The sequence below is a fragment of the Lagenorhynchus albirostris genome, chromosome 6 (genome assembly GCF_949774975.1).
Source record: "Lagenorhynchus albirostris chromosome 6, mLagAlb1.1, whole genome shotgun sequence".
Lineage (NCBI taxonomy): Eukaryota > Metazoa > Chordata > Mammalia > Artiodactyla > Delphinidae > Lagenorhynchus > Lagenorhynchus albirostris.
In genome coordinates, this window is record NC_083100.1 from 6,590,374 (window position 1) to 6,608,816 (window position 18,443).

At 41.4% G+C, this 18,443-nt stretch overlaps 2 protein-coding genes across 17 annotated transcripts in view; one reads left to right on the plus strand and one right to left on the minus strand.

The window, feature by feature from the left end:
- LOC132521998 (UDP-glucuronosyltransferase 1A1-like) overlaps positions 1-5,974 on the minus strand; it is a 73,536-nt gene extending 67,562 nt beyond the window's left edge. For 3 of the 4 annotated variants that reach the window (XM_060151794.1, XM_060151791.1, XM_060151793.1), the window contains exon 1: positions 230-1,084. In XM_060151794.1, coding sequence (XP_060007777.1) covers positions 230-1,084 — 855 coding nt within the window. Of the gene's footprint in view, positions 1-229; positions 1,085-5,906 lie in introns of those variants that run through there. The other variant, XM_060151796.1, reaches the window with a different exon arrangement.
- Positions 5,975-6,087: 113 nt separating this feature from the next.
- Positions 6,088-18,443, plus strand: part of USP40 (ubiquitin specific peptidase 40) — a 92,203-nt gene continuing 79,847 nt past the window's right edge. For 11 of the 13 annotated variants that reach the window (XR_009541009.1, XR_009541008.1, XM_060151799.1 and 8 more), the window contains exons 1-6: positions 6,091-6,146; positions 7,280-7,497; positions 10,070-10,137; positions 12,430-12,543; positions 15,179-15,343; positions 17,059-17,205. Coding sequence is in view for 11 of the 13 variants with exons in the window: in XM_060151799.1 (XP_060007782.1) it covers positions 7,299-7,497; positions 10,070-10,137; positions 12,430-12,543; positions 15,179-15,343; positions 17,059-17,205 (693 nt within the window). In the remaining 2 variants the exon portion in view is untranslated. Of the gene's footprint in view, positions 6,206-7,279; positions 7,498-10,069; positions 10,138-12,429; positions 12,544-15,178; positions 15,344-17,058; positions 17,206-18,443 lie in introns of all 13 variants that reach the window. The other 2 variants (XM_060151800.1, XM_060151804.1) reach the window with 2 other exon arrangements.

Here is an 18,443-nt window from a genome sequence, read left to right on the forward strand (position 1 = left end):
GTTATATGCAGTTACATCAATTGTATACACATACATATCAAAGAAGACAGCTTTGTAAAATTTGATGACGCACGATTAAATGAACTGGCACAAGACAGTTTGTTCAACGGAGAGAAATTACAAACGCAAAGGATATAAATGACAAATCACAGTTTAGTAAGGAATCTTTTTTTTTTTTAATGTCCAAAGCCTGATTAATTCTTAATATGCTAAAGGAGAAGTAACTTACCTTTGACAACGGCTTTGCCTCAGCGCAATTGATTCCACCGATGAAGACCATGTTGGGCATCACAGGTTTGGGATAGTTCAAAACAAAGTCACGTCGTAACAACCAAATTGATATTTGGCTGAAGAGATCAGATGCCGTGACAGTTGTCTGGAGAATCTCAGAGGCAATTTCTAAAACATTTTTGAAAAAATAGTGGCAAAATAAACGTTCCTCCAAGTGCCGGATATGATTCCACAGTCTCTGTCCGAAAGTCATGACATCAGAGAACCCTGAGAAATCTCTAGGAACGTAAGAAAGAGCGATGGGACACTGAGTGCTTTCTTCAAGATAATGGCAAAAGACTCCCCTGGTGAAGACCACGGATGGGAGTGAAAGATATTTGGCTACAATTAAGCCACACATATCAAAAGGATCTAGAAACACTGCATCAAAAGAACTCTCTTTTAAGTATTTTACTAATTTTGTGTCCTCAAACAAACTCTTACAATGTGAAAAAAGGTAGTCAAAAGCTTTGTTGGACGGATTCAGCAACATATGAAGTAAACTTCGTGGCTGAGTTTTCCAGTGAAAATCGGAGAACTTCTGGAACTCACTATTCAAATTCTCCAGAGTGTAAGACGTGGAATAAGTCTTTACCGTAAGATTGAATGAACTTCCCAGGTACCAATTCACCTCTGGTATGACTAAGACCACCTCATGCCCTTTGTGGGCAAGTTTCTCCACGACCGGACGCATGGTAAACCAGTGGCTCCCATCCATGGGTACTACCAGCAGCTTGCCTGCCTCAGCAAAGCCAGGTGTCAGCAGCAGACACATGCACAGAGGAAGGAAGCCGGTTAAAATCGCAGGAGCCATCTGTTAACTGCAGCCCACAGCAATCCAGCTGTCTGGATTCTAAGCTCATGTAACAGGAGCGGCATAAGTACAGGCACAAAACCTGCCTCAGGAGAGGGCGTGTATTTAGACATTCATAAAAAAAAAAAAATTATACTCATTGCCAATGAATTACTCATAAGGATGATAATGAATGAGAAGCATTTGCTGAAACAGGTAGTAGTATGTTTTCCAGATGAGATAGCTTTTGATCTTTACCATGAGCAGAGACATTGCACTGCAATGCCCTTTTAGAAACAGAATTATTAAGCAATGCTCTTGGAACCTAAGGACTCAGAATGATAAAAAAAGACGGTAAGTTTCAATAAAGTTGGTAGTTTTGAAATTTGTCCCAAAGGAAAATTTGGATTTTATCTTCCGAGTACCAAAGACTCTTTGCCCAGAAAGTGATTGGCATCCCGGATTCCAAGGGAAGATTTGAAGCACCTTGCCACTGACCTCCTCACTGGCAGTGAACTTGAGGTCGACAAGAGTCTCTGCAATGCTTGATGTTACTGCTTGTCTTATTCCATTTCCAAACCCTCTGAGGCTTCCAAAATGTTGAGATAAGATTGACAACCCCACCTCCCATTCTAGGGACTGATGGAATGTGTTTGTCATCTATTTTAAATTGCTTTCGCTAGATATGTCACATAATGGGGCTACCCGCCCAATGTTTGCTCGAAGCACTCTGCTAGGACTGCTTTCTCTCTTCTCTGGGCTTCCACAGTCCTCTGCTTAGACGTCTGCTGTGGGATTGCCCCAATAGGCCTGGTACCCTCCTTCAGGAATCTCTGTATCTGTCTCACACTCTATCAAGATCTGTATCATCTGTATCAGATGGCTCCGTCCAGGACACCCAAACTATAACTGGTGACACTTGCTTAGTCACCATTTACCTTGGTGACTGGAAAAGTTTCAGATAAATGTCTGAAAAATAAAAATGGTGGTGAGTGGTCTACCTGCAGGTAGGCTTATTTTAGAATAGATATCAATGAAATAGAAAATAGACAAACAATAGAGATAATCAATGAACCCAAAAGCTCGTTCTTTGAAAAACTGAATTAACTTGATAAAGCTCTAGCCAAACTGATCAGAAAAAAAAGAAAGAGAAAGAGAGAAGAAATGACCAATATCAGCAATGAGAGAAGTGGCATCACTACAGGTTCTACAGATATTAAAAGAATAAGAGAATATCATGAACAAGTTTATGCCAATATATTCTACAACTTAGATGAAATGGACAAATTTCTTAAAAGATGCAAACTACTAGAGTTTAATCAAGAATAAATAAATAAGCTGAATAGAAATAACCTATGTATTTTAAATTAAAATTAAATTTGCAATGCAAACTTTCCCACAAATAAAACCTCAAACCCAGATAACTTCACGGATAAATGTACCAAACATTGGAAAAAGAAGTACTACCAATTATCATTCCAGAAAATATTCTGGAATATAGATACAATATACTGCAGTAGAAGCATAGGGAATTTCCTGATTCACTCTATGAGACTGTTACCGAGTCCAGGCTCACTCTGCTCGTCACACGACAGGCCAGTAAATAGGGAGACAAGGTATTCAGGCAAGGAATAGCGACTTCATTCAGAAAGCCAGCAGACCAAGAAGATGACAGACTAGCGTCTCCCCAAAAAATCTTATCGGGGTCTGGATCCCAGTTTCTTTTACAGAACAGAGAGGGGGAAGAGTTGAGGAAGTAAAGTAAGAAGGCCATTAATTTCACAAAATATCTCCTGGCTTGGCCAGCATGGGGGAGGGGATGTGTCAATTTCTTCTTTGCTGCAGCCATTCACAGGTGGGCAGGGTCAGATTGTCTCCCTGAGAGCTGAACAAAGGTCCTTTAGTTTAACATTCAGGCAGAGGGGTAGGGTTCCCTGAGGCAGGCCATTGTGTATGATTATAATAATAAAAGTAAATGAAAAGCAAAGGTTCAAGTAGCAAAGGTTAAAGTAAAAGAAACAGATCCAACATGGAGTCGGATTTTGCTCTTCCGTGTTACAGGACCATAGAATTGGTCTATGAGACCAATTACAACATAACAAAACTAAATAAGGAGTTTGGAGCAGAGAAAAGTTTATTGCAAGACCATGAAGGAGATGAGGCGGTTCATGCCCTGAAAAGTCTCAAGCTCCCTGAAGGGCTTTGGCAAAGCATTTTTAAAGGGCAGGTGAGGCGGGGCTGTCACAGGGTACTGTCAGCTTGTGCACTATTCTGTGATGGGCTGATGGTGAGGCAGCAGGGCGGTGTCACAGGGGTTAGATTATCAGTCCTTAGGCTCCAGGAGGCCTGGGGGTCTGTGCTCATGGTCAGCAAGTAGTTTTTCCATTTGGTGGGGGGTTTTTACACCTGCAAAACAGCGCAGGAAATTTGCATCAAATACTATTATCTACCCTGGCTTGTTTGTTTGTTCTGGCTCATGAAATTCTTTTGTTTGTCATGGAAAGGTAAGAGTGGAATATTAATACATTTCAGTTGAGTTCTGTAATGTCAGGAGTTTTTCAAAAAAATTAGAAGATGGACTGGAGCTTTTTCTTTGTGAATAGAAACTGAAAAAAAAATTACTATCATGTAGGTACTTCAGAGAGGAGCTAAAGCAGAGGATATGGGGGAAGGCATGTTCTGGGAAGGCCCCATAGGGCTCTGCTCGGTTACACTATAGACCAATACCCCTCAAGAACACAGATGCAAAAATTTAACAAACCAAATTCAATAATATAAACATATATATGTACCATGTAATACATAAAAATATAATACGTCATAACCAAGTGAGATTTATTCCAGGAGTGCAAAGGCTGTTTTAACATTAGAAAATCAATCAAGGTAATTCACCATATAAATAAACTAGAAAAGTAAAACCATGTAATTATTTCAATAGGCACTTTGTTTGATAAAAATCCAATATCCATTTCTGATAAAAATTCTCAGCAAACTAGGAGAAGAAGGGAAGTTTCTCAACCTAATAAAGAGCATGGATCAACATGAGAAACCCACAGTTGAGGCTTCCCTGGTGAGAGAAGTTCGCACCCCGCAACGAACAGTAGCCCCCGCTCGCCGCAACTAGCGAAAGCCTGCGTGCAGCAACCAAGACCCAATGCAGCCAAAAATAAATAAATAAATAAATAAATTAAAAAAAACTAGTGTTTGGACCACGGTGGAATTTCTACACTAGATACCAGAGAATCACCAAAGCCTCTTTGGTAGAGAAATGCAAGCTCAGGGTGTGCCTCAGATGGATCTGGTAGTGACATGCGTGATGGGATGGAGAAGGCGGCAGTCCACCTAAAATGTTGTAATTCTAACGTGGGTGAGACTTAATGAGGGTCTGACAGGCAGAGAGGGAGCCATGGAAAGCAGAGAGGGAGCCATGGAAACAGAAGAAGCATTGTCCCGGCGATACTTTGGGTTACAAATGATTGGATTCATGGAGAAAAGATGAAGTTTCAAAGACAGCTCCGAGACTTTGATGCTGCATGAGGGGAAGGATGGTGGTGTTAACAGACCTTTCATTCATTTAACACATATTTATTAAGATCCTGTAATGAGCCAGGCACTGTTGAGATGGTCGGGATACAGCTGGGTACAAGGGTGAGCCTGCGTCCCCAGAAGCTAACCTTCCAGTGCTAATTCTTGGCCAGGGAATGGAACTTTGAGGAATATCCACTGTTAGGAAGAGGGGAATGAAGCACAGCGGGCGAAGAAGCAGCAGTCAAAAAGCAGAAAGAGAAGCAAAAGGATAGAGTGCCTTGGCGCCAGGGACGAGAATCATGAAGAGGAGGCTGCCAAGGGGGCAAGGTGGCCGACGGAAGACTGATAAGAACTGAGAAGATGCGATTCCCGCTGTGGTTTCCTGGTCTAGACCTTCAACCTTCCAGCTGGTCCCCTGCCTCCAGTTCTTTCCCTACCGACACTTCCTGAACATTTGCAGCCACAGGAATGTCGCTATGTTCCAACTACAAATCCCTTAGGCTGGCATTCACTTTGACTCCTGCCTTGTGGCTTCGTCTATCACTATTGCTGGTCTCAATCTCTCAAATCTTTAGCTGAAGTCAAAATGATTATCTTCCCGTCGCCCTCATTCGACAGGAGAGACGGCCAGAAGAGCCTATATAGGCTATTGAAAGTGTCCACCAAAGGTGCTCAAGAGGGCAAGAGAGGAGATTTTGAAGTATTTTTGGCGTACTCTTGTGTATGAGAGTTGGCGCAGACAAAGTAAACACCGAGGATGTTATAAAGGATCAGAGTTACTTGGAACATTTTTCACTCGAGATACACCTGTAAAATGTCTCTGTAAGTGCACGGCACTCTTGAAGCCCTACACAAATGTTTCCAAGGTTTAAGTAACTTGGCATTAGCCGGGCCAAATGACAAGCGATCTTTGTACTCTCTACTGCAACTAACATGAGTTGCGAACAGAAATAAAAATAAACTTTAAGGGCTTCCCTGGTGGCGCAGTGGTTGAGAATACGAGACACGGGTTCGCGCCCTGGTCTGGGAGGATCCCACATGCCGCGGAGCGACTGGGCCCGTGAGCCACACTTACTGAGCCTGCGCGTCTGGAGCCTGTGCTCCGCAACGAGAGAGACGGTGATAGTGAGAGGCCCGCGCATCGCGATGAAGAGTGGCCCCCGCTTGCCACAACTAGAGAAGGCCCTCGCACAGAAAGGAAGACCCAACACAGCCATAAATAAATAAATAAATCAAAACTGTCAACAAGTAAAAATAAATAAACACTATAAAAAAAATAAACTTTAAAAAGTGAACGAATGAGTGGTCGGCTCACCGAGCGGACTCGCGAACCCGCCAGCAGACAAGGAAGCGAGCACTGTCCACCCAACACGACTCCCGCATTCTCAGGCCAAAAGAACTACATTGCCCATAAAGCCCCGCGCCGCGGGCCGGCGCTACCCCGCCGGGCATCCTGGGAGACGTAGTCCGTGCGTTCCATAAATCGCTCACGCGCGGTGCCGCGGGATGGCTGCTGACGTCAATATGGCTGCTGACGTCAATATGGCGGTCCCCGGTAGCGGCGCGTTCTTTCGCTTCGAGTTTTGGCCGGGGCGGGGGTCTGGGCTTTAGGCAGTAAGTGGGGCCTGCGACCGGGGATCTCGGGAGGGATGAGAGGGGCCGAGGCGAGAGGCTGCCCGGGCCGGCCCCGGGTTGCGGCGTCCTCCTGGTGTGGGGCTGCGGTCCCCCGCCTCGGGGACCTCTGCCTCCTCGCGCCCCTGGGCCCGGTGGCTTGGAGGGCTTGAGGGCCTAGTCTGAACGTGGAGCGGAGGAGACCGGAATCTAGACCACGCGTGCGAGGCCACACTTTCAAGTTCCATTTTTTGTGCTTTTCTTCTGAGGAACGGGTTGAAAAGGCAAATAATTGCATATCAGCGTTTCCTGTCCCTTAGGAACTGTGCTAGGCGCTTGGCCTTTCTCGTCTCCAGGTGACCCTCCTCCACACTCGATGTGAGACCTTGAGCGGATTCTTTAGACCCCAGGAGCTAATGTTGGGATCACCGGATGGATACATGTTGTAAAGCCCTCGAGGCTCCATTATTTAAATGGCAGTGTTTTTTTCCCAGTGAATCTCCACCCGGCTGTCCGGCTTCGGGGCCATGTACTAAACTACTATAAAGGTTAATTTGTTCCATTTAACTTATTTAAGTGTCATGATCTGGTGCAAGGAGTTTGAGAAGCAGAGATTTTAGGAAGTGATTCATGGTCCCTAGGCCGTTGTCAACGCTCAGAATCTAGCTTTGGCTCTACCCCCTCAGCAGATTAGGTGTATTGATGGGTTTTCTTTCTTTTGTCACTAGTGATATCAATATGCCTTTTTAAAAACAGCTGTCATTTATGGTGGGCTAAACCCTGTACCCTAAATGCCTTTCTTTCATTATGTTATTTGATTGTTTAAATGACCCTGCGTGACAGTTTGTATCGCATTTTACTTATAAGAACGTGGGTTAAGTAACCTGCCCACGGTCGCACAGGTAGTGTGGAGCAGGGATGAAAAAATTCAGGTCTTGCTGCCTCCAAAGCCCGAACTACTGTCTGTACATTCTAAAGAGTGACTTAAAATGGAGACTCCCAAGTATAAAAGGGAGATGTGGGGAAGTTTTGTTTTAAAAATAAAAACGTTTATATAACATGTTATATATTTTTAAGGGTAGTGTTTAGTTTCACAATGTTTGGTGACCTGTTTGAAGAGGATTATTCCAGTGTGTCAAATGATCATTATGGAAAAGGGAAGAAATTAAAGACCAAAGCTTTGGAGCCACCTGCGCCTAGAGAATTCACCAATTTAAGTGGAATCAGAAATCAGGGTGGAACCTGTTACCTCAATTCCCTCCTTCAGACTCTTCATTTCACACCTGAATTCAGAGGTATGCTATGTTACATGCACTTGGCTGGTAATACGTATCCTCGTATCCACCTGTAATTAGTTATGCAGAATCACAAGTGTATTCGACAGTGTGTGTTAATTGTTGCTAATGAGGGACACAAATTGGTAATTCTGCAGAGGAATGTGAAGCTTAAATTATGAATATTTTCTGTGTGATCACAGTGATGTTCAGTAACAAGATAAAAAAAATAAGGCAATGTATTTCTTTTCTAATTCCTATCATTTAAAGTACAACATAGACAATTTTGTCATGAGCGCCAGCCTTCATTATTGTACACCATTTGTATTTTTGAGTTTCTCAAAGTAATAAACACGTAAACCAGAGTTACTCAGTACAGTTATATGCTTCCTTTTGGAGTGGGGAGGGGTTGTCACATTATTCATACAGTCCACAATCGTTTATCTGAAGTTCTGAAATCTGGAAAACTCTGACAGCCTGACCTAATAATCTGAACTTGTTTGGCCTGAGAGCCTGACCTGCTGTGAGACTGTTTATAGTCTTAATTATCTCACTTGGGTGAGCAGTCATACATTTGTCACAGGAATATTAAGTCCTTGACTAATAGATACTGTTTGTCCCAGACTCTGCTGGGGATGTAATGTTAACATATTGGACCCTTTCTTCATATTACCTTTCTAAAATCTGGAAATTCTGAATTCCAGAGATCCAAGGTGTTAGATAAGGGACTGTGTATAAGGAACAGAAACCCACTCAAAGTAGCTCAATTAAAAGGGAGGTTTACTGTAAGAATATAGGGGAATCTCCTAGAAACCACCTACAGGAAGCCACCCTGACCTCCTTGGACCCTTGATTTCTTGCCCCTATTTTTCTCTACATGTTTGTCCCATTCCTCCTCTGCAAACTAGCTTCCTCCACAAGGGTCTTAGTCTCTGTGTTCCCTTGATTTCAGTGTGAAGATTCCTCTGCCTTCACATGGCCCTGATTGGGGGCCCCCAGCTACGAAGCTCCATGACTGTAGCTCAGCTCCCCACTATGTCTCCATATTCTGAGGACAGACAACCTGGCTCATCCTGTATCCAGTATCTCATCCCCCTTCCCACCACTACCAAATTTAGCAAAGTTTTGTGACATTTTCTGTTGCTTCTAAGCTTACAGAGACTTCCTGCCTCCAGAGATTTAGTGTATAATTACCGTTATCCCCTTCCCAGGGCCATTCTAATGGGTCGAAGTGCATGTGGATTTGAGTGTTGCCTCTTGTCTGTGACTCCATCCACTCCATAAAAATATCCCCCCAGTGCCTTCAGTAGTTCCACCGTTAGAAATTTGGAGCATGAATAAGCGGGTTCCTAGGGAGGTTAAGTTTTTCCCAAGTTTTAGTATAATTGAAGTTCAAGGGCAACTTAAAGTAGAAAAGTAGCCTTAAGAAGAGGGTGAGGAAGGCGACTGTTGGGGACGGCAGGCAGGTCACGGAGAGCGCCGCTAAGAAGAAAGGGCTCAGAGCCCCAGGCCCCCTTCTCTCTAGCAAAGTGGGTGGCCGGCCAAGCCCATGGGCTGACACCTTAGTGTGACTCGCACACTCCTAGTAAGGCGTAGCGCAGATCCTGAAGCTTATTGAAGAAGGCGTACACTTTGGAAAGGGTAAGGACTGGCGGAGAACTGAGGGGAAATTTTGGGAACTTTTTGGAATCATATTTTAAGGAATAGGACTAGATTCGGTTCCACTGTACTCCCAGATCAGTGTAGCTGGGAGGAGTGGGAGACGATTGTGGAAGTCTTTGTATGGTTTTTATGCTTTAGCCTTTATGTTTGTAACCTTCATGTAGTGTTTTTCCCATTTCCTGCCGGGAGCTCAGGAGGAATATTACATAACAGTAATCACTAAGGCAGCAGTGGTTTTCAGTGCAAGGCAACACCCGTCCCATCCCTCCTCTCCCCGGAGTATATCAGAGTCTCCTAGTAGGTGTTCCTATCTGTTTGAATACAGACTTCCCAAAAGATTCAGATAACGCCCCACTGAGTGGCGTACCCAGACATTGAATTATAAACAAATTCTGGAGACCGGCACTGGGTTGCCAACGTCTTTTTCCAGGTAAGGTCACCACCATCTGTTACTACCCTCAATGCAGAAAAGATATTTTCATACCAAAATGGGAAGGGCGTTATCTCAGAGTTAAAGGTGCTCCTTCTTGTGAGAGAATGGTTGGAAGTCTCACGTGTGGCTTGTGAACAAACACACGTGACACTATTCTATATTGTGTATTTCCTAGTGTTCCTCATGTGGCTTTTGGGACCCACTGCCGTAGGCAATAGGAAACCACCAAAGATTTCTGATGTTATGGTTTTTATATGTATAATTTTCCTTTTACAGCTCTCCCTTATTGAAACCTTAGCTTCCCACTTTCTAATAGGGTCAGTGGTTAAAAATAACATTACCAGAAAGCAAGATGGGTAGGCTAAGGGTGTAAATATTGTCAAGTCATATTTCTGAATCTTTAACTGATTTCTACTTACTGGTGGCCTTGGCTTTCTAAAACAATTTTCAAAAATGAGATAATGTCATTTACATCTGTGATTCTACTTTTTTGTTTAGAAGCTTTATTTTCTCTTGGCCCGGAAGAGCTTGGTTCGTTAGAGGATAAGGATAAACCTGACGCAAAGGTATTAAAATCTTTGATTCACAGGGGTTTTTTGGAGTACTGAGGAAATGTTTTAAGGAAAGAATTAAGTTGCTTATTCGTAGGAATCAATAATTTTATTAATTACCAAATATGATCTTTATTTTCAGAAAGTGTCTTGGCCTGTACCTTACTGTTAAGGGAACTGCCCTTCCAACAGAGAATTACTTATGCAGATGCAATGCTGCTGCTGCTTTTTAGACACACCTCTCTCTGCATTAAGGAGATACTCACGAGTTGTCCGCACTGTCGCGCCAGAAAGTCCGCTTAATGCACTTACTTGTAGCAACAACAAAAAATAAGGGGCCAGTCTTCTTTCAGTTTGGTATTCTGGAAGTAAACTGAGTGAGGGATTGGTTTACTGTAAGTGCGTATCTAATCACGTTTCTCCCTTGCTTAAACATCATTCAGAACTTTATCACCCTCAGACTAAAATCTGTACTTTTTTTTTTTTTTGGCCATGCCGTGCGGCGTGCAGGATCTCAGTTCCCCGACTAGGGATCAAACTCACGCCCCCCAGCAGTGGAAGCGCTGAGTCTTAACCACAGGACCTCCAGGAAAGTCCCATAAAATCTGTACTTCTTTTTTTTAATACATTTTTTAATACATTTATTTATTTACTTTTGGCTACGTTGGGTCTTTGTTGCTGCACGCGGGCTTTCTCTAGTTGCGACGAGCGGGGGCTACTCCTTGTTGCTGTGCGCAGGCTTCTCATTGTGGCTTCTCTTGTTGTAGAGCACAGGCTCTAGGTGTGCGGGCTTCAGTAGTTGTGGCTCGTGGGCTCAGTAGTTGTGGCTCGCAGGCTCTAGAGCACAGGCTCAGTAGTTGTGGCGCACGGGCTTAGCTGCTCCACAGCATGTGGGATCTTCCTGGACCAGGGATCGAACCCGTGTCCCCTGCACTGGCAGGCAGATTCTCAACCACTGTGCCACCAGGGAAACCCTGTACTTTTTTTTTTTAATAAATTTATTCATTTATTTATTTTTGGCTGCCTTGGGTCTTTGTTGCTGAGCACAGGCTTCTCATTGTGGTGGCTTCTCTTGTTGCAGAGCACAGACTCTAGGCACGTGGGCTTCAGTAGTTGTGGCACATGGGCTCAGTAGGTGTGGCTCGTGGGCTCTAGAGCGCTGGCTCAGCAGTTGTGGTGCATGGCTTAGTTGCTCTGTGGCATGAGAGATCCTCCCGGACCGGGGCTTGAACCTGTGTCCCCTGCATTGGCAGGCAGATTCTTTTTTTTTTTAATAAATTTATTTATTTATTTATTTATTTATGTATGTCTGAGTTGGGTCTTTGTTGCTGCGTGCAGGGTTTATCTCTAGTTGCTGCGAGTGGGGGCTACTTTTTGTTGCAGTGCGAAGGCTTTTCATTGCGGTGGCTGCTCTTGTTGCGGAGCATGGGCTCTAGGCGTGTAGGTGTGCCAGCTTCAGTAGTTGCAGCACACAGGTTCAGTAGTTGTGGCTCATGGTCTCTAGAGTGCAGGCTCAGTAGTTGTGGTGCATGGGCTTAGCTGCTATGCGGCATGTGGGATCTTCCCAGACCAGGGCTTGAACCCGTGTCCCCTGAATTGGCAGGCAGATTCTTAACCACTGCGCCACCAGGGAAGTCCAGCCCTGTACTTCTTAATAAGAGTCTTTCATGATCCAGCCCAGCGCTTCTCAAACTCCCTGTGTGGCAAAGAGCCCGTTTTTTTTATGCACAGTCTGTTGCAGATCAGACTTTCATTGGATATAATAAAAATGCTGTGGCAATGCAAAATTGCCATAAAGTTTTCTAAAGGCTTGTTCTTACTTTAGATATTTAAGTCCAGTCTTCAGATCAGGCTCCAGGCAGCCTTCTCAGGGCCCTGGCCCACAGCACACAGGCAGGAATGGGCGTGGCGCCAGCAGGAAGAAAGCAATGGAGGGTGCAGCCAGCCCTGTGAGATACTTGTGACTGGAAAATTCCTCATAGGGAGTATGTCTGTAACTGAGGTATTTTGGAGAAAGGATGAACTATTAGAGACTTGAATTACTGTCATTCTCTAATTAATTGGGTGGTTTATTAGGGCCTGTTTGGGTTTTAATACTGATCTGTTATGTCAATATAGCTAAGAATTGTATTGAATTAAAATTTTCAAAGAAAAATGAATCTTCATTCACCCTTCACAATATTTATAAATTTTCTCCTGAGTGAATTAAATGAACTAGGAGGTAGGAGAAAATTAGTATGCAGTTCTTTTAAAAAGGCCCAGCCAACATTTAAAAGATATTTAGAAATGCATTTTTTTCTCATTCAGGTCCGAATCATACCTTTGCAGTTACAGCGGTTGTTTGCACAGCTTCTGCTCTTAGACCAGGAAGCTGCGTCCACCACAGACCTCACTGACAGCTTTGGGTGGACCAGTGATGAGGTACGAAGGTCAGCTTCTCCAGGGAAAAGTTACCAGCAGTAAAGACTGAACACTGGCTTCATAATGTTATCTAACTTCTCCTTTAATTTTGTCTTATGGTCTCAAGATATTGTTTAAATATTTACTTCTAATATTAGATAATTACAAACCAGTAAAACATTTTTAGACACTTGGCTGTATCCAGGATTTTATGAATGAGTGTGATTTGGGGTTGGGGGAAGAGGGTTGAAGATACAGGGAGAAGAAGTATAAGAGCTGGTTTTTATAATTTCTACCATTTGTGTAGTCTGGTTGAGATATACCACCTGTTACATTAATGGAAATTGCGATTTTTATAGCAAACTGCTTATCAACTAAAAAAGCTGACTGGCAGTAGTTGTCTGCCTTTTTGGCGTGCTTGTGTGCTTGAATCTGGGTGTTCCAATTTGAACATTTGCTTCAAGCAAAACAGTGAAACCATTCTCGGCAGGTCTTTTCATTTTCACTGTCCTGCCTGTCTCCTGACTGTCTTCATTTGCTTCCTGTATCCTACTGTGTGTGGACTTCCTCTTTTTTTGTTTCAGTTCCTAAAAATATTTCACTATATACAAACACTAAACATTTGTCAGCACTAAGATGTGTGTTGTCGATATTGATGAGCTGTTAGCTGTATAAAATCAAAACTAGGTCTGCGGTTTTTTATGGAATAGATGTATTCTTTTATGGAATAGATGCAGAGATGAAGGTATGGGAGACTGTCACAGAATTTAAAGAGACAGTGATCAGAATAAGGGTATGTTGCCTTCAAAAATAAACTATAAACTCTTGTCTTTTAACCAGAAACACTCATTAACTAGATGATGCCATGTGGTTAGAGAGGTGGGGCTTGGGCTTGGCAGTACAATGGGGTGTAATACATTCCCTAAAGAGTGTGTGTTGAGTTTCTGGTGTAGGGCAGGTGCTTAGGGCTAATTCCCTTTTTCTTTCCTTGTTTTAAAAAAACCTGCTTTACTGAGATATAATTCTTATGCCCTAAGCTTCCCTCTTTTAAAGGGTACAATTCAGTGGGTTTTTTTAGTATATTCACAGAGTTGTACAAGCATCACTACAGTCAATTTTAGAACATTTTCACCACCCCAAAAAGAAGCCCCATACCTATTACCAGTCACCCACGCCCTGCGTGCCCTTTCCCGAGTCCCTGGCCACCACTAATCTCTCTCTCTGTGGATTTGCCTATTCTGGACACTGCACAAAAATGGTATTGTGTAATATGTGGACTTTTGTAACTAGCTTCTTTCACTTAAAGTAATGTTTTCAAAGTTCATTCATGTCGTAGTATGTATCAGCACTTCATTCCTTTTTATTGCCAGATAGTCTTCTGTTGGATGGGTATGCCACAGTGGTTTGTGTTTCTTTTTAACCTAGTCATCAGTTGATGGATTTCCCTTTGTTTTTGATAATGAGCTTCCTCTCAATTGCTGGCTTCATACTTCTTAGAAAACTGAAAACTTTATTGATTGATTGATTGATTTCTAAATAAAATCATGTAGTAAACCCTCTAGGACTGGACCTGCAGTGGTAGAGAGGGTCTCTGAGGCACCTTTGCCGAATTTAGGATTGTTCAGAAACAGATCTTGAAACTTCCACAAGCTTTCTGTCCCATCAGAACCAGTGGTATTGGAGAAATTTATATCATCTAGTGTCTTGTGTGTTAAAAACTAAGAAAAAGATCCCGAGTCCCACATGTTACTCCAGCTTCCATCTACTTTATCAGCTTCTCTTCACAAGACACTTATCTTCAAAGTCATCGTCCCTCACTGCCTCTACTTCTGTGCCTTCCATTTGCTCTCTGCCCGCTTCCTACCTGCTTGTCCAAGTCCCTCCTGGCACCCTCATGCCAGGTCCAGGAGACACTGCTCGTCTCTCCACAGCCCTCAGTAGTAGCGCCCACCACCCCTCCGCTGTTCCCGTGACCTCGCTCTCGTGGTTCTCCCCTTCCCGGCTCTTCCTCGGGTTCCTGTGCTGGTTCTTTCTTGTTTTCTCCACTTCTAAGTGTTGGTGTGCCCCTTGGCTTTGGGTTTATAAATGGTTCTTTGGGAGTAGTTCAGCCTATTCACATACAGTTGCATGATTCATAGATTGAAGCAGGTTCCGTCAGAATTTTTCTCAGTAGCACTGTGTTAGTCTTCCTTTAGTTGGTCTATATATCAAAGCAGTAAATTCTAGTTCTTTTCAAATGCTGATAATTCAGAGTGTTTATCAGTCCCTCTGAGCTGAGATTCTGCTGTGCACACACTGCCGGCTCTTAGAGACTGCTCTGTGCCTGTGTGTTCCTTCTTCCCCGCTCCCCTCTGTGGCACGGCCATGCGTATGGTGTCGCACAAAATAAATGCACTTTCCTGTTTTCAAGTGAATTGAGTTATATGTACACACTGAACACCGTCTGTTTATATTTTCATTTTGTAGTAAAAGTAAAAATAGGTGGTGATCTTTTACCCTGCTCTCAGCTTGTTTAGCATAGTCATCCTTACCTTTGATTGAGGCTTACCTTTGGATTTCTAGATAAGTCTTGTGTTTTTAAACTAATATCACTTTACAAATCTGTTTTTAAAAATCTGAAGCACAAAATTACATTTAAAAGTTACCTGTTTTATAGGAAATGAGGCAACATGATGTACAGGAACTGAATCGAATTCTCTTTAGTGCTTTGGAAACTTCTTTAGTTGGGACCTCCGGCCATGACCTCATCAATCGTCTATATCACGGAACCATTGTTAACCAGATTGTTTGTAAAGAATGTAAGAATGTCAGTGAAAAGCAGGTGAATATGCAAGAGTATTTTAGTAATAAGTTAAATCATAAATTATAATTCATGCAATTAAATCTGTGATCTATAGCACATGAGGATTAATGTGTTTATTACTAGAAATAACTTTATCAGTTTTTTTCTTGTACTCTAGCTACACCCAGATTATAAGTTTATAATCCAGATTTTTCCATGTAAACTGAAAGAAGTAGATATCTTAAGATGTAGCTTTAATCTTTTATTTAGTACTCTAATTTAGAAAGTAGATTTGGGGGGTGTTTACAAGTAGGGACCAGTGACCTTATGAGAAAAGCCAATATCATCATGGTTGGTGGTTGGAATATTATAAAGAAAGTTACTTAGAGAAGTAATAAAAGTGGAGAATACTGAGGAATGTTTAAATTGACAAATCTGTAATTAAATATTGGATTTAGTTTATTGATACTCCTCAGAAAGTTCATTTGTATGTGTGTGCTTAGGTTTAAATATTATTTATATAAAGCTATTATAATCCTGTTTAAACTAGTGTAACCTTCCATTCTTTGTCATAACAGAGATTGCCTATTTCATCTAATTGGGAATTTGCTCATATAAATATAATAATCACTACTTGCACTACAAATCTTATATAGCAAATGATTTCATCACCTAACAGTTGTCCTTTAATAAAAATATTATTTTATGGCAAGAGTTATAGAAAGTTTCTGTATTTGACTATATGAGTAAAATAATTAAATGCCATTTTCTAAATGTTGCATTAATTGCTGTTTTAGAATATATATGTATATATATATTTCTATTTTTTATGAAAGTGTTGGGCATAAAAAAGACTTTTTGGCCCTTATTGCCTGTGCTAATAGAAGGTTTGGCCAGCCTGGTTTGGAAATATTAAGATGTTGTATGTCTTTGGATTACTGTATGATTGACCAGTATAATGTAATGATTCACAAAGTCATTTCAAAACATAGCATATATGAAGGCATGTTATAAACTACAGGCATTAACTTTTCACATATTTATATTATAAATCATATATGAATGTTATTGCTTTAGGTTTCCACCTTGAACTAATTAATTAGTGCTATTATTTTATAATCCCCATAATCCCTTAAGGTAATGCTGTTGCTCAGACATGCACACAAAATTATAAATGTGCTTTATTTAAACTTGTCAAATTGTAACTGTTTATTACTAGAAATATAATTCAAATGTACTTCTAGTAGAATTGGTAGACTCGCATTTTGCAAAATGCACTCTTAATTTTCGTAAAAATACCTTTGTATCCTGGCTCAAAATAATTTTTTTCTTAAACCAGCCCTAGCAGAAGGGGAGGAAGAAGAGTTTACATTAGAGAGTCCAACCCTGGCCGTGCCATGCCAGCCTAGAGACTAAGACAGCACTAATAACCCTGTACATATACTCTTCTCAATTCGTGTTTTAAATGATTTGTCTTATTTCCTGATAAAATAGGTTTCGTTGTATCTATAGTGAACTCGTAACCTGGTTCCTGATATATTTTAAGCTAAGTTATAGTTTGGTTTAGAAAGAATAATTTATTGTTATGAATTTCACAGTATCTAATCAGGAGATCTATACCTTCATATATAGAAAAAATATATGTGTTTTAGAAAAAAAAAATCTGATTCTTCCCAGTGTATGTATGAATTGGTGATGTGTTTGTGAGCCTCTGTGGAATTGTTTTTTTAATGTTATATTCATGTGTATTTCAGGAAGACTTCTTAGATCTCACAGTAGCGGTCAGAAATGTATCAGGTTTGGAAGATGCACTCTGGAACATGTATGTGGAAGAGGAAGTTTTTGACTACGACAACTTGTACCACTGTGGGACTTGTGACAGGCTGGTGAAAGCAGCAAAGGTAAAGATAGATCCCTGCCTTTTCTAAGGGTGCCTGCGCAGTGTTTGGTAGCAGGAGGGTCCGTCGAGGGAAGTCAACTTGTAGGAAGTGTCTTGAAGATATACATGAAGCTCTTAATTAGTACTAAGGATTGAAAAGACATTTATATTATATGTGTGTGTCTGTGTGTGTGTGTGTGTGTGTATGTATTTTAAGTTTTTACAGTAAAGAATTTTTTTTAAGCTTTCAACCCAGCAGTTCTCTCAGCTTCTTTTTCTCACAGGAAAAAATTATCTGTACCTCAGTGTTTCTTAAATAAACCTTTTTTTTTTGCAAGTTACCATTATGAAGAAGGCAATATATTTTTATTTCTGCCAGCCAGGAAGCTTGTTGAGCTTTCCTTTTCTTGATCTACCACTGCACAAATGGCTTTCTTTATTTTCACATTTGCACTTATTTTACTGTATTGATGTGTGTATATTTCCTCCCTGACTAGCAAACCCAATATGGCCTTTCCTCCTCCCCCAGTTGGAAGTACGTATCTTGTTAATTACAGGGCTTGACAGAGCGTGCCAGGGTTTCTCTTTGTACAACAGAGCAAAATACAGGAAAAAAGCAGGACAGAATTTAAGCAAGTGATTTCTTTTGCAACATGGCATCAACTCAGCTGCTATTATTATCTGCAGGAGGAACTCTTTCACTGCTGGCAGATGATACGACAGGCTGTTCATTAGCGTGATAACCTTGAACTCAATTGAACCAGTGGTTATTGAGCCCTGACTTAAAGAAATACCACTAAAGATGTATCTTTGCAGTTACTCTGTTAAGACAAAGTGTTAGCACTATTCCTAGAGCTGACAATGTTGAATTTTCCAACAAAGAAAATGAGGGTTGATTTAGATAGCACACAACATTGATTTGGATCCTGGAGATTATAGGTGAAAATGTAATTGAAAACAGTAAACCCCATGCCTGTAGCTTTCACAATAGGATTTGAAACCAGGGTGAATTTTATATTGTTTAATGTTTATTTCCATCTAGCCTTTGCCCCTTTATGAAAACGAAAGAAAGGTTTATTTTTTGCTTATTTATTTTGTATTTCCTCTTTAGTGTTACAACTACAACCTAATAAAATAAATATACAATTCAGAGGATGAAGCATCTTGGAAAGACACTTAAACACATTCTTAGTTTTTGGTTGACCTTAATTTGCACATTAGTAAAATAAGAACCTTTTGTTAAACAAAAGCAATTCTTGT